The 15,714-nt window shown below is 34.9% G+C and overlaps 2 protein-coding genes and 1 pseudogene across 2 annotated transcripts; 2 read left to right on the forward strand and 1 right to left on the reverse strand.

Moving 5' to 3' along the window:
* The first annotated feature begins 2,867 nt into the window (after positions 1-2,867).
* On the forward strand, positions 2,868-9,126 carry LOC120190681 (annotated as a pseudogene).
* A 726-nt stretch (positions 9,127-9,852) lies between these two features.
* LOC120190103 lies at positions 9,853-10,733 on the reverse strand. Its single transcript, XM_039193234.1, has one exon. The coding sequence runs from the start codon at positions 10,632-10,634 to the stop codon at positions 10,035-10,037; it is 600 nt and encodes a 199-aa protein (XP_039049165.1). The 5' UTR covers positions 10,635-10,733; the 3' UTR covers positions 9,853-10,034.
* A 4,388-nt stretch (positions 10,734-15,121) lies between these two features.
* Positions 15,122-15,547, forward strand: LOC120190250. Its single transcript, XM_039193351.1, has one exon. The coding sequence runs from the start codon at positions 15,122-15,124 to the stop codon at positions 15,545-15,547; it is 426 nt and encodes a 141-aa protein (XP_039049282.1).
* The last annotated feature ends 167 nt before the right edge of the window (positions 15,548-15,714 follow it).

The following is a 15,714-nucleotide window of genomic DNA, read 5'->3' on the forward strand; positions in this document are numbered from 1 at the left end:
GTTTTTAAGAAAGTTAAGGATTTAAAGATTTTATTAAACACATGTTGTATGGAAATCGTTAGCAACAAATGTTGTTGATGTGACATTTTTACATGTGTTCAATTATTAACGTGATATGTTACATTCATCCCACAAATTTATTTTGACAAAAAATTAAAATGTTAGAGGTTAAATTACTTAAAAAATAACAAAGTGATTATTTGTACAAATGTTAAAAAGATAAATTTATCAGTTTATCTTTAAATATTTAAAAATATAATTTAAACATTTAGAATTTATTTTACAAATGTTAGAAATTATCAATTTTAATGTTGGAATTCGATTTTTCCAAACCAGTGATTAACTAATGATGTAATTATTTTATAATTACAAATTGGAGTTTGAGACAAATCATGTCGAAAAGGTTGCAATCGATAATGACAAGTTTGGGACACCTTCGTGTCAATGAAATCTTTAGTCATTTAGAATTTATTAACTTGTTCCGAGTTGGGGATTATTTGGGGTATTAAATCAGTTTACATTGTAATTGTTTCATATTTAGATTACTTTTTATTTTCCAATGGTCATTTGAGATTTATAAGTTTTCTAAAGTTGACATTTTATTTGTTAAAATTTAAATATAATTTAAATTAATCGTTTATAAGGTAGTGTTGATTGTTGGAAAACTTTTAATTATTAATTTTTTTGGCAGATTACATATAGTCATCTAACTGTTTCTTTAATTTTGTTTTGATCAACTTTTTTTCTTAAACTCATATTCAATGTTATATTTTTATTTCGTTTTGATCATCCACTGTTAAAAACCGACCATAATTGTTGTCATCATGTTATGTATGTAACAAAAATTAAAAGAAAACAATATAATCGAAAACATAATAAGATTTCATGAAAAGTTAAATTATTTAAATTGTTTAATAAAACATAATATTCCTGATAAACAATATTAAGATTATAAAATCTTCAATAAATGTCATCAATTCATTTTGTACGAAGATTATAGTGTGACCTTTAAAGTTTAAATTTCTAAAAGAAATGTATTATGATAAAAAAAACATTATCCTTAATATTAATATAAAGAATTTAAATTGAATAAGAATATTTAATCAATAAACAATCAACATATATTATTATAATATATATTTACATATCTTTAATTATTGATGTGACATATACTGTATCATTCAAATAATGATGTGATATATACTAATTCATCTAAATAAATCATATGACATTTATCAAATCAACAATTAAATACATATATAAATTAAAATTTTATAAGTTCATATACTCTTTAAATTTTAAAAGTTCGTCTTATAACATAAAATTGTATGTATGTCTATAACCACATCATCAACATATGTTGATCGATAATCCACTAACAATTTTTATCAAACAAAAATTATTCTAATAAAAAGTTGAAATATTAATTTCAAATAATTTAAACAAATAAGAATTAAAACAATTATTTATGCGAATAATACGAAGTGATTTTATCATTGTATAGGAAATGGGTGTTACTTGCTAGAATTATTATATATATAAAGTATTGATTTAAGAAATTTAAGTAGTAAATGAAATTGTTAAGTGTAATGGGCAAAACTTTCGAGATAATGTTCTGAAAGAAATTAATTCACGACCTAATGTACTCCCAAGATTAATTGCTCAAATAGGGTGAAGTCTACAGTATTGGCCGTAGGTCGCCATGCACTCCAGGTCGCCATGCACTCCGGGCGACCAACCCTTACTCAAACAGAGAGAATGAACGTGAGAATGAACGTGTTGCATAGCACATGCACGTCCCAACACATAGGTCGCCATGTCCTCCGGGCGACCTTGTAGGTCGCCATGCCCTCCGGGCGACATTGTAGGTCGCCATGCACTCCGGGTGACCTACCCTCGCTCGGCGGCTTCCTTCGGATTCCCTCGCATAGCTCGCTCGGATGCCCTCGCATAGTTCGTTCGGATGGCCTCGGTCGGATGACCTCGGATGCTCTCGGATAGCCTCGGTCGGATGACCTCGGATGCCCAGCGTGTTGGGATATGCATGGCACATGCAATCTCTTATAGCTCACCGGGAAGACATGGTGATCTAGTAGGTCGCCCGAAAGACATGACGACCTACAGCCAACACTATGGATTTCACCTTATTTAAGCAATTAATCTTGAGAGTACTTTATCTCATAAATTAATTTTTTTCATAATATTATCTCGAAAGTTTTGCCGGTTAACACAGTAATAATGTTTATAGAGAAGAAGGTACAGAGGTGAAAAGAATGGTGGCGAGGGAGTAATAAAGAGGAGAGAGAGAGAGAGAGAGGTTGGAAATCGAGACGCATGCAAAAACCTCATCATATGTCTACTCTGACCCACGCCCCCGCCACTCCTCCCTCCCTTTGTTTTGCTGCATCTTTTTTCTTCTTAATTTTATATTTTATATGCACCCCTTTCCCTCAATGCCCTCATCTCTCTCTACGAGTGATTTCTTGTTGTTGATGCCATATCATTTACCAATTTCACAAAGCTTTATTAGTGTAAATTTTGTAGAAATTATTTGTAAAAAGAGCCATTTATCGGTATATTGTATTTTTGGGCCAATACAATAATCTGAATCAAATTTCCTGACAAAAAATGTTCTATATTAGATAAGAGTATTTAGTATTCTCCTTCTCTCTTCCTCTGTTTTGTCTTTCACTTCACAGTGAAGAAGCCAAAAGAAGCGACGAACCAATGAAAATCTTTGCAGATGTAAAGAACCAAATGTACAAAATACCAAACTCCAATGAGTTGAAATAAAATGAAATAAAATGAAATAAAATAAAATAAACCCTCAAAAGTTAAAGCAATAGCCCATCAAAGCAACACCCTCTCTCTCTATCTGTCTGCCCATTCTTACTTTTTTGCCTTTCAGACACCCACCATAACCATTTTACCAACAACAATTCTTCCACTGTTGTTCTTCTTTTTCCTTTGTCTGATTCGGTTGTTGTTTTGCAAATCCTTTTCTGTTCAAAAGAAATAAAAAGGAAACATTCTCATGGTGAAAAGTAAAGCTCTGGTTTTTGGTTGATTGAATCACCAAAACTATGTTTCAGAGGTTAGGGACGATTTGTGTCTTTCCCGAAATGGAGACCGGTGAAGCGGTGCCGTTAAAGGTGGTTCTTTGGGTTTGAGCTGGACAAATCTCTGTTTTTCACGGAGAGAGATAGAGAGAAAAAAGACTGCTTTGAATCCTGAGAAAAATCGAGCTGGAAAACGTTTCTTTTGCGCTTTTTAAAGGTCCGTTTAATTTTAAAGGTGGCATCTTGGTGGCTCAAAATCGAAAGATTGGCTGATAGAATCGTTAACTCGCTCCAAGACCAAAGCTTTTTTAATTAAATAATGTTTGGGTGAATCAGATCGGTTATTTGGGATAGGAAGCTCCGACCAAGGATAAATCTATCTCCAGTCAGGATACAGTTGTCCCTTGTTGGGTTTTATCCTTCATTTTCTCTTTCATTTATCTTTTGCTTATTTAACATTTCACAGTCAAGCATTAAACAATTCCGGAGTCTTAAGATTTCAGATACTTTGTGATGAAAATCTAGTTGAAAGCAAAAGAAGAAAAAAATCCACTTGTGCGATCTTCGTTTCCAAACTACGAGTTAAGGAAGAGAGAGAGACAAAGCAAAAAAAAAAGAAAACCTCTTCTTTTCCTTGGTTCTTCTTGCTGGGTTTTGTTAAAAAGTGTAAACTTTGGTTATTAGATTGAGTTTTAGTACTTTTGTTTAGTTACTTGGGGTTTGAGGATAGGAAGCTGCAAAAGTCTGCGGTTTTAGGAAAGGGCGGCTATTTGGGGTGTTTTTTTGGGTAGCTGTGAAATTTCAAGAGTGAAGTTTGAAAGATGGCAATGTCCTGCAAGGATGGTAAATCTGGGAGCTTGGATAATGGAAAATATGTAAGGTACACACCTGAGCAGGTTGAGGCCCTTGAAAGGGTGTATCATGAATGCCCTAAGCCCAGTTCGATTCGTCGGCAGCAGCTGATTAGGGAGTGCCCTATTCTCTCTAACATTGAGCCTAAACAGATCAAAGTTTGGTTCCAAAATAGAAGGTTTGCTTTTGGTGCCATTGCTTAGTGTAATTTACGTGTTTCAGTAAACTTGTAGTCTGTTTTATTGATAATGATTCTAGAAACGAATATAAACAACTAATAAAATGTGGGATTTTTAGTATTTATTTTGTTCTTGGGTGGTCACAATTTTCTTTTCAGGTGGAAAACTATCTTTAAAATTAATAATGCATGTTATCATGTATGATTTGGATTTGTCAGATGTAGAGAGAAGCAGAGGAAAGAGGCATCACGCCTTCAAGCTGTGAATAGGAAGCTGACAGCAATGAACAAGCTTTTGATGGAGGAGAATGATAGGTTGCAGAAGCAGGTGTCACAGCTGGTGTATGAGAATGGTTGCTTTCGTCAACAACATACTCAGAATGTGAGAATTTATGCTCTTTGTCTTAGCTTCTGGGTTGTTGCTTCCAGTTGTGGTTTTTTTTCTTAACATCTATTTTGTTGAAGTACAACAGGAAAATTCGAAATTTACCTGTTTGCCAATTCAACTAAATTGGTGCTGAATTTGCATTGTTATATACTGTCAATGTATTCTTTTTACATGGAAATTGAGTGAGAAATGTTGGATTGTTTTCTTACAGACGACACTTGCAACCAAAGATCCTAGCTGTGAATCTGCAATGACAAGTGGTCAACACCGTGTCACACAGGAGAATCCTCCTAGAGATGCTAGTCCTGCAGGGTTTGATCCTTTTCTTTCATTGTGCTGTGACAACTTTGTTGTGTGTTTTATTTGTGTTCTAGAACTGATAAATGTATTTCTTTTCCAGGCTGTTGTCCATTGCAGAAGAAACTTTAGCGGAGTTTCTTTCAAAGGCCACTGGAACTGCTGTAGAGTGGGTCCAAATGCCTGGAATGAAGGGTATACCCTAATACTTCAAAACTCACTTATCTTCTCGAGGACTTTTTTTATTCTTTTAATGGGTTTGCCGTGTCTTTGTTAAATTGTAATTTTATGTGTAAATTTTTGTTAGAATGCAATTGCTTCATTAAGCAGCATTGATTTTAATCCATTCCGTGTATCTTTTTTATTTGAACAGCCTGGTCCGGATTCCATAGGAATCGTTGCTATTCTCATGGTTGCCCTGGAGTGGCAGCACGTGCCTGCGGCCTTGTGGGTCTTGAACCTACAAGGGTAAGTCTAACCGTTAAAATGTCCTCTTCTCATTGATATTGAACTTTAAAGCTCAAACAGTTATGCCTTCCAGGTTGCAGAACTCCTCAAGGATAGGCCTTCGTGGTTCCGCGATTGCCGAGCTGTGGATGTTCTAAATGTGCTGCCTACTGTCAATGGTGGAACCATTGAGTTGCTGTACATGCAGGTCAGGGATCACTACTCTGTTGTGGCAAGATTTTATTGGTTCTTTGTTGTTTAATTAATACTTCACATTTTCTGATATAGCTCTATGCGCCAACTACATTGGCGCCTGCTCGACTGGTTGTTGCATATACTTCTGTTCTAGAAGATGGAAGCCTTGTGGTATGTGAATAAGCTGGTTTATTTTGGATGTAAGACAATGAATGGCACATACAAACACGCCTACCTTTTTTCTCATAAATAAAAACTTCTTCCTTAAATGCCTTTTGCATTGCTTAGGTTTGTGAGAGGTCCCTGAAAATACTCAAAATGGCCCTAGCATGCCTCCAGTGCAGCATTTTGTGAGAGCAGAAATGTTTGCGAGTGGATACCTTATTCGACCTTGTGAAGGGGGGTGGTTCAATTATACACATTGTGGATCATGGATTGGAGGTATACTTTTCCTTTTTATGTAAATTATCTTCAATGTTCTAAACTATAGGTATTATCTAAACATAATTTGGGTGTTTCTCATCAACCAGCCGTGGAGTGTGCCAGAAGTGTTGCGCCGCTTTATGAATCTCAACAGTGCTGCTCAGAAAGTGACAATGGCGGTAAGATTTTTTTACCGTTAGTGTTTATGTGTTTTCGCCCTTGTCCTTTTGTTGTCATGGAAAATTGAAACGTTTGGAGGAAGGCTTGCAATGTTCAGAATTATCATAGCTGTAGCTTTAGAAAATGGTGAAGATCTTTTTTCTTTCTAATTTTCCTTTAGGCTTTACGGCAACTGAGGCAGATAGCTCAGGAGGTTTCTCAACCTAATGTGACTGGCTGGGGTCGACGACCAGCAGCCTTACGGGCACTTAGCCAGAGATTGAGCAGGTTAGTTTCGAAGTGCTTGTCATAAAGCATTTCTGCCTGTTAAAATTTATATGGATTTAAAACCTGTTAGATGATTTCTAATAGGGGTTTTAATGATGCTGTCAATGGTTTCACTGATGAGGGGTGGTCAATGATGGGAAATGATGGCATGGATGATGTTACTATACTTGTGAACTCTTTCCTGACAAGCTCATGGGCCTCAATCTTTCATTGCTAATGGTTTTCCATCTATCAGCAATTCAGTCTATGTGCGAAAGCCTCATGCTTTTACAGGTGAGGATGCTGTGTTTTGAAGAACTACTTTGTGATGCTTTCTTTGGAGGGCTTTTTCTTTTCCCACCACCTATCTCTGTCAAAACTGAGAATCCTAGTATCTGAATATTTCTAACACCTGCATAGTTGCAATTATCATATTGACATGTCTTTATTTTGTTGATATATATAATTGCTCTTTGGTCTCTCGTTTAGAATGTTCCTCCAGCAATCCTCCTTCGTTTCCTACGGGAACACAGATCAGAATGGGCTGACTGCGGCATTGATGCTTACTCAGCTGCGGTTGTAAAGTTGGTCCCTGTAGTATTGACATGTCTTTATTTTGTTGATATATATATATTTGCTCTTTGGTCTCTCGTTTAGAATGTTCCTCCAGCAATCCTCCTTCGTTTCCTACGGGAACACAGATCAGAATGGGCTGACTGCGGCATTGATGCTTACTCAGCTGCGGTTGTTAAAGTTGGTCCCTGTAGCCTACGAGGATCTCGAGTAGGAGGTTTTGGCAGTCAAGTATACTTCCCCTGGCACACTATTGAACATGAAGAGGTAAGAATATTGAATTTATATCACTTAAAATGTCATTAGTTTCAAATTTTGAACTTTCCGCGTTGATGATTTAGCCATTTGGGTTTGACTTATGTTTAGTAATGTCATGTGACCTTTTTTATACTATTATTAGTCCTTAGAGGTGATTAAACTGGAGGGAATTGCACAATCTCCTGAAGATGCACTAATGGCAAGAGATGTTTTTCTCCTGCAAGTAAGAATTGTTGTTTTCACTCTACTTGTTATGGACCTTGTTCTCTTTGTTATTTGTAAGTTCTATGTTTGCGTAAATCACTTTACTGTGCTATTGTTTTATAGCTATGCAGTGGAATGGATGAAAATGCTGTGGGCACCTGTGCTGAGCTTATATTTGCTCCCATAGATGCTTCTTTTGCTGACGATGCACCTCTTTTACCTTCTGGTTTCCGCATCATACCTCTCGATTCTGGGAAGGTTAGCCTCTTTCTATCATGTTAAGCCGGTGCTTTCTTAGGTTTCCTTCATTTGTGAAGTTTCTTAATAAGCACTGGGAAGTGATGCAGGAAACCTCTAGTCCAAATCGCACTCTTGACCTTGCTTCTGCTCTTGAGATTGGGCCAGCTGGAAATAAAGCGTCTAATGATTATCCTGGTAGTGCTGGTTGTATGAGATCTGTGATGACCATAGCATTTGAGTTTGCTTTTGAGAGCCACCTTCAAGAACATGTAGCATCTATGGCCCGACAATATGTCCGTAGCATTATATCTTCAGTTCAGAGGGTGGCATTAGCACTTTCTCCTTCATATTTAAGTTCACAAGCTGGTCTCCGAACCCCACTGGGTACTCCTGAAGCACAGACTCTTGCTCGTTGGATCTGCCAGAGTTATAGGTACTTCACCCTGCCTCATCTTTCTGGGATGTATTTTGTTCCTTGAAATATTATTTTGATATGAAGTTGGAAAACTGGATTCAACCTCAAGAGGATTTTTTTGCCTGAACTATGAAAGGGTAGCAGTAGAAACATGATTGTTCATGTAGTTTTGAATGAGATATACTTGTCATTTGGTCTCTTCTGCTTCTACCCTTTGTGATGAGAGATTTGAAAATCTTACTTGTTGAATTTGTTGGCTACTGTTGCATTGATATCTTGTACCATGCATTCATAAAACGTTGCATTTGCTCGGCATTTGTTATAGCAACAATCACAGCAATATTTGAACAAGGGATGATTTGTTAATAATTTTACAGGCTCTACATGGGCGTTGAGTTGCTCAAATCCAACACTGAAGGGAGTGAATCCGTTCTCAAGACCTTGTGGCATCACTCGGAAGCTATCATGTGCTGCACTCTTAAAGTATGTGTGAAGTACATATTTCCTCCATTCCCTTTCCATTTCATACATTAGTGTTGTTTTCCGTACGACTATGTTTTTTTTTTAAATCTAAAACTAATAGAAGTTTCTGCAGGCATTGCCCGTTTTTACATTTGCAAATCAGGCTGGTCTCGACATGCTGGAGACAACCCTGGTTGCTCTGCAGGACTTAACTTTGGAGAAGATATTTGATGAACATGGACGAAAGACTCTCTGCACGGAGTTCCCACAGATAATGCAACAGGTCTAGCATTTCATTCTGATTTCGAACCTGACGGAACATCTTTAAATATGAAAACCCAATTAATGGATAACTAAATTTTACCGAATTGTTTTGTTTTGTGGTGTTAGGGTTTTGCTTGTCTACAAGGTGGGATATGTTTGTCAAGCATGGGAAGACCAGTTTCATATGAGAGGGCAGTAGCTTGGAAAGTGTTGAATGAAGAAGAGAATGCTCATTGCATCTGCTTTATGTTTGTCAACTGGTCTTTTGTCTAAGCTTTTGCACCCGCGTGGTGAGACATTATCGGATAACGTTTTGTTGGTTTGAATATCTGTAGTCGCAAAAAAACCCTTATGTTAAATCTTCAGGTCTGTTATTCCCCAGCACTTTTAATGTAACGAGAACTTTATGCTCGAATCAGTTGGTTTACTATGCATGCGTGTGAAACCATATCTTTACTGTTCAGGATTGTGGAGAATTCAGTTAGGTTCGATCTGGTTGGTTTGGTCTCGACCTTGAACCAGACACTACATACAGCCAGTATGATCTAGTTATTTCTTTGTGATAAACAAAGGCCATTGAAAGGACCGTGGACCAATGTTTGGTCTCGAGGGTCACGTTTCAACTATTAAGTATTGTTGGTTGGTTTAATCACTTGAAAACGTTAGCCAATCAATTTACTAATCGGAAAGTTGGTTGTGAAGCCATTTATCAACTTTATAAGACTGGTGGAGAAAGCACCCGTTCACTGTCGGATGGCTTTCGGATAAAGTAGGTACAATTTAGTGCAAAAAGTTGCGAAAAATATATATTTTGTTATCAAGAATAATTGTGTTTTCTGTGATTATTTCAAGATTCATTTTAAGAATTGGTGATCACCTGCTTGTTTCAGTTGTTCTACCATATAAGAGATAACTAGCACTTAAAATAACGGAGTTCATTTATTGTTACATATGAATTTTATACGTGGAAATGGGATACAAACTTAAAATCAAGTAGTATTTATAAAAGGTTGAGCGCAGATCAGTAAAATGGACAAAGGATGCCAACCCTTCACAAATACTCATTGAAGTTACTATGCAGCAAGCAGAATCTACGGGGTTGAAGGGAAAGGGACGCAAAAAGAAGCATCTAGAGGATCCCCCCAAAAAACCCAACTATATACCGACTTAGCCAAAAGTTGGTTTGAGCTTTTGGTTACAAAAGTCAAAGACCCATATTAGCAAATTAATAAAAATAATTGGACCAAACCCAAAAAAACTATTGTGTTAACAAAAGGTTTGGCCCAGACAGGGAGGAAAAGAATAGGTTAATAAAAATATTATGATGGGGTTGGCTGATAACTTCTCATCTCATCAGTTTGAAACTTTGAGATTGTTGATGTTCCTTGTAGTTGGTGGAATGCAACTGGTGGTTCTGGCAATCCCACCATTCTTCTGACCTCCTGATCTATCCCTAGGGCTAATAGATTTTGCCCTAACACTTTTCGCTTCTCTCGAACTCTTCCTTAAAATTTCCTTCATGGCTTCAGCTGTCAACAGAGCTGGATAAGCCCTCCCAATCTTGTTAAATCTCGCACATGTGTTCATATGTGCACTCAAGGCTTCTATATTCCCTCCATTTTTCTCCATTGCTTCTTTTACAGCCTCGGCACACAGTCCGCATATCCATTTCCCCAAGTACTTGCTGCGGACTCGCTCGATGTATTCCGGAGTGTACTCTTCGCTCATCCCGCAACACTCGCACTTTGCGTCTTCGACTTCGGGTATAGGCGGCAGCTGGTTCTCACACGTTGCGGCTGTTTCTTTGTAGTTATCGAGCACTTCCTTGCTCACTTGGAAAGTGATATCGGATGCGGTCCGGATGAGGGTGTCCTTGGAGAGTTTCGGTGGCAAGGGGAAGTTGTTTCTCTTGGGGTAAGTGCTAGTAGTAATAGCATCTCCATGTGGTGCCATTTTAATGGAAACTTGGTAGGAAACTACCAAGTGATTACGATGAAGAACTAAGGATTGAAGCTTTAATGGAAGTGAAGAACCTTAAATAAACGCAAATGGTGGTGGATAGAGAGTTAAAAGCATGAAACTAGGTTATTTATAGAATGCTGGAACGGAGCCCTTTCTTTTTGTATCTGACAAGTGAAATTATTGTGTGGATCCCGTAGACTCACATGTCGACAATCCGCTTAGAAACATGCTAGATTTTTCAAGAAATGGCAACTTGCCTTCAACTTTTGGGTTTTGAAGCTAACTGTTTCTTCTTAACCTATAGAAAGGAGGCATCATTGTCATATCATGCAAAGGTTTCTAAGATATTTTGTTTGTCAGTGTTCTTCTTCACCACTACTGTTCCATCTGGGGCAGTTGAGTCGGGATCATCATCGGGTGGTGCAATTAATACGAAGCTTTTATGTCATTATAACTTTTTGAAGAAAGAAAAAGAATACCCTAATTACTTAGATGTAGGTGGGGCGTACAAACTTCAAAATTCAGCGGTATTTCCATTTTTAATTTTGTTCAATACATGTACATTCGACCTTCTCAACGTTCACCGGGCTGGTCTGACTCTCAGAAGCTGAATTCTGCAATGCTATTGTAACCCCCCCCCCAAGAAAAAAATCTTTGTTAAGCTTTACAAAATGAAATTTAAATAATTGTTCATATAAAGCATGCAAAAAAGAGTCGTAAATTCACGGGGGGCCAACTACCTTTACTTCTTGGGGACAACCCCAGAGCTTCACGAGAGAAGCAAGCTAAAAGAGGATAAACTCAAAACGTCGTGAACATTAAAAAAAAATTAAAATGATTATAATCTGAGAATTGATAATCAAATGAATTCCCCACTCACATTTGCCAATTATGTCGGTCTCTCATCATGCAAGTATTTACTATTTAAATTAAAAAATGTTTAATTTTAAAAAATAAATTCGAGGAAATTTTAACTATAACTATATTTGATTTAAAAAAATGAAGATCACATTTGTCAATAAAAATAAATGATAACTCTTTTATAAAAATATATTTATAAAAATTGTATATAAAATCTATTGTAAAAATAATTAGTATTTAATCTTATTTAAACTATAAATTGAAATCATTTAAAAAGTTTGTGAATAAGAATTCTATTTTATTTATCACTCCATATGCTTGGGGTCAATTTGGATTTTCACAATGCATTATCTTCTAATTTGGGTCAACTTCCACGTCACCCTTTGATACTTCCATGAAGGAAAGGAAGAAAAAAGGGTTGAGAATAATATATCTTATTATCTTCACCTACAAGGTTCGAATTATTAAATATATAGAGTTTAATTGATATAAGTATTATATATAATATATATATATTTAATTATTAATTAAATTAAGTTGAAATTACAAATATTGAATTGTTGTAACAATTATAATATAATCGAACTAAAACTGATTAATTTTAATTAGATTAAATTTTAAAATTTGATACCTATTAACAACCGGTGAAATCTTTATGGGTGATCAGAACATCATGCTTTAACATTCCTTTCTCATCCCACGAGAACTCTCTTTATGTAAGCAAAGCAACATGAGTTGAATTCACCTCAGAGAAACTGCAGTCTGCTTGCCTCCCATGGCACTACACCTCATGCTTAATACTGTTGTTGGTCGCACATGCAAAACCAAAAATACTGCAGACTGCCAAAAGCAAAGCAATAAAAATTCTCAATTTAATTTGGATTTTACAATATGCAATACCTTTTATCATTTTAAGATCATATTCCATATTTTATACTTTACAGTATACCCATGTCTATATACATGTCTCATGTACGAGTGTTGTACATTAGCATCCAACAGTTTGCAGCTAAAAATGTGGTTAATTTATAATATTAAAAACCCGAAAAAAGGGGGGGATTGTACAAAGTGAGCTTTAAGAGTTGTAAAACATTAAATAACTGAAACAGGACGAACAGCCTTACAACATTGTACGTTTTGATTGACACACGAAAGAAGAAAGAAGGTTGAGTTCGGCCACGTTTGTTCGTCGAAACCCTGAATCGACAATACAAACAAATCTAGCAATGGAACTCACATTGAAATTGAATCTCTTTTATATTTTGTCAAAAAGGTAGACTCTACTTTGTTAAAGCCCATTATTGCTTTGCCTTTGTTTATAGGCTAAGGAAACTCCTCCAGGCGTTCAAAGTCATCGGGCTGCTTCAATCGAGCGTTGGATTTTATAATCCTTTGGCCTAAAATACCCGTCCTACTTTTTGGTGAACTGCTTAATTAACCTAAAGTTAGGTTGCATACATGCATAAAGTTGGGGGTATATATGGAAACAAAAGCAGCCAGTCCATACCTTGCTTCACATTTGGCTTTCTTTTCAAATCTATTTGGTTCACGGAACGTAAGATTACCAATGGGAATAAAAGATTATCAGGAAATAAGATTACTGAGAATGTTATGTTTTGTGTTTGGTTGGTTTAGCAAGAATATAAGATAACCGTGTTTGGTTAAAGAAATAAAAGACTACTGAAATGATATTTGACCAAATTGTCCTTATTATATTTATTTTTTAACAAGTTGAAAATATTTATATTCTTTAAAAAAATTAAATTTATAAAAAATATATATATTTTTTACAAAATTAAAAATATAAAAAGGTTTAATGAAAGGGTACAATTTTATTTTAACCCTGAACTTCATATAAAATTTTAATTATAGACTTTTTTGTAATCTAAAATAGTTTAAGGATAAATTTGTAATTTAACCTTCGTAGAATTTTTATTATTCAATGACAGAATAAGGATATTTTTGAAAGAAAAAAAAAAATAAGGGCATTTAGTAAAAACGTCGGTAATCCAACAATACCTAAGGAAAGGGAGGTAATGACATTCCCGATAATATACCCAAAAAAATTTACTATTGGTAATGTAAGATTACCGGGAATTACATTCCCAGCCAACCAAACGGTGGAAGTAGATTCCATTTCCATGGGAATCTCACGTTCCCCAACCAAACACACCCTAAGTGTTTTTACTCATTATTTGTTTATTCGGGCAAATATAAAATAATGCATTTTGTAAATGTTTATAATATACATGCCCTTTACAGAACATTGGTTTCTTTATCATGATTATTTAGTAATTAATAAAAAATAGTTATACATCTGACGATTTTTAATGTACAAATAATTTTTGTTAATTATATTTAGTGTTACAAATTAAATGAATGAAGAAGTTATATAATATTTAATAATGAAATAGATTAAAGGTATTTAAGATTTTAATTTTATGTCAATAATTGTTCATAAAATATTACTTAAAAATTTACCTTTTTAGTAGATAATACTTATTTTTTAAGGATTTCACGAGTTCAAAAATTATTGAGTAAATTATATAAAATTTTGATTATATCAATTGATTATGTATGGTTATTGTATATTTGTATATACTACTAACAATGTTGAAATAAAATTAATATCATTAATTAATCTAATCATAATTTAATCAAAAAATATTAAAATATTTTTATTTTACATTATGATTATAAAAAAATTCATAATTTTATAATTTACATGTAATAATTAAATAATAATAAAAATTATTATTCATGACTCGAACACATGTAAATATATTCACACACGTAATTTTATCGTTTCACTTATAATTGTTTTAAATATATTATTTATATAAAAACATTACTTCATTCAAATTGTTGATATAATAAAATATCACATACTCACATACATTTAAAGAGTTCGTAAGTTTTAAAAAATCATATATTAGAATGAATTAAATGTTTATATCACAAATAAATATTTAAATATATTATTTTTATTAAATACCTAAATATTTTTAGTCAAAGTAAATATCTAAATTTATCTTTTTGGTCAAAATAGATGCCTAAAGTACTTTTTTTTATAAAAAAAAGTCTAGAGTATTTATTTTGTTGATAAAATATTTTTATTTAATCTCATATTAATATTTTTTAAACTTAAATTAAAAATATTGAATATGTTAAGTACTTATTTAAAAAATATTTTAACTATCTATTTTAATAAAAAAATTAAATGTTTATTTAATAAAAATACTTTAAGTTTTAGATAATAATAATAATAATAATGTCTTATTTATTTATTTATAACATAAGCCTAAATTAAAGTGAGAGGTGAGCGCCGTAATAAACCTACGCTGTACCCACGTTTAAGCAATTTCTCAATTTCCTTTCGTCTTCTCCCCGTTGTCTTTCCCTTTATATACCCCTCCTCTCTTTCCTCAAACGCAAACACAACAACCAATTTCCTTTTCTCTCTCTCAAAAGTCACAAACAGAGAAAAATAGAGAAATAGTGAAGGCAAAGGCGAAAGAAAATGGAACAAAATACACCAACGACGGCCAAAGGAGTATGGAGCATTGTAAAAGCAGTTCTCTTCATGATGAAAAGGAATTGTATCAAAGAGAAAACTCATGGTTGATCTCAACATGATGCTTAAACGCGGCAAGATTGCCGGCGCCAAAGCCATCGACAACCTCATGTTCCACCACCACCACCACCACAACAACAACAACCGCCAGGTCTCAACTTCTTCCACGGCGGCCAATGAGTACGAGTTCAGCTGCAGCAACACCCCGAACTACACCTTCCCTTTCAACCTCAACGCCAAGAAGAAGAACAGCATTAACAACTACTATCACCATTTCTTCGCCTGCACCCACGCGCCTCCTACCCTTGACGACGACATGGCCACCATGAACGCCGTTAAGGCTGCCTTGGAGATGCTCAACAAGAACGACAGCTACAACAACGTGGTCCCCTCCTCTCCTATGTTGCCAGGATTCGGACGCACTCCGTTGGCGAGGCAACTCAGAATAACGGACTCGCCTTTCCTTTAAGGGACGTGGATGAAGACAATGACTACGTCGACAAGGCCGCCGAGGATTTCATCAACAGGTTTACAAGGATTTGAAGAAAGCAAAATAAGGGATTGGCTGATTCATAAAGGGAGCTCCTCTATATGTGTTTATGATGATTTTCCTATAGAATTTTATATATGGTTGAT

The sequence above is a fragment of the Hibiscus syriacus genome, unplaced genomic scaffold, assembly GCF_006381635.1.
Source record: "Hibiscus syriacus cultivar Baekdansim isolate YM2019G1 unplaced genomic scaffold, ASM638163v2 tig00116962_pilon, whole genome shotgun sequence".
Lineage (NCBI taxonomy): Eukaryota > Viridiplantae > Streptophyta > Magnoliopsida > Malvales > Malvaceae > Hibiscus > Hibiscus syriacus.

Coding starts and splice junctions, on each gene's coding strand:
- LOC120190103 (XM_039193234.1), bottom strand. CDS start 10,634: ATGGCACCACATGGAGATGCTATTACTACTAGCACTTACCCCAAGAGA.
- LOC120190250 (XM_039193351.1), top strand. CDS start 15,122: ATGGTTGATCTCAACATGATGCTTAAACGCGGCAAGATTGCCGGCGCC.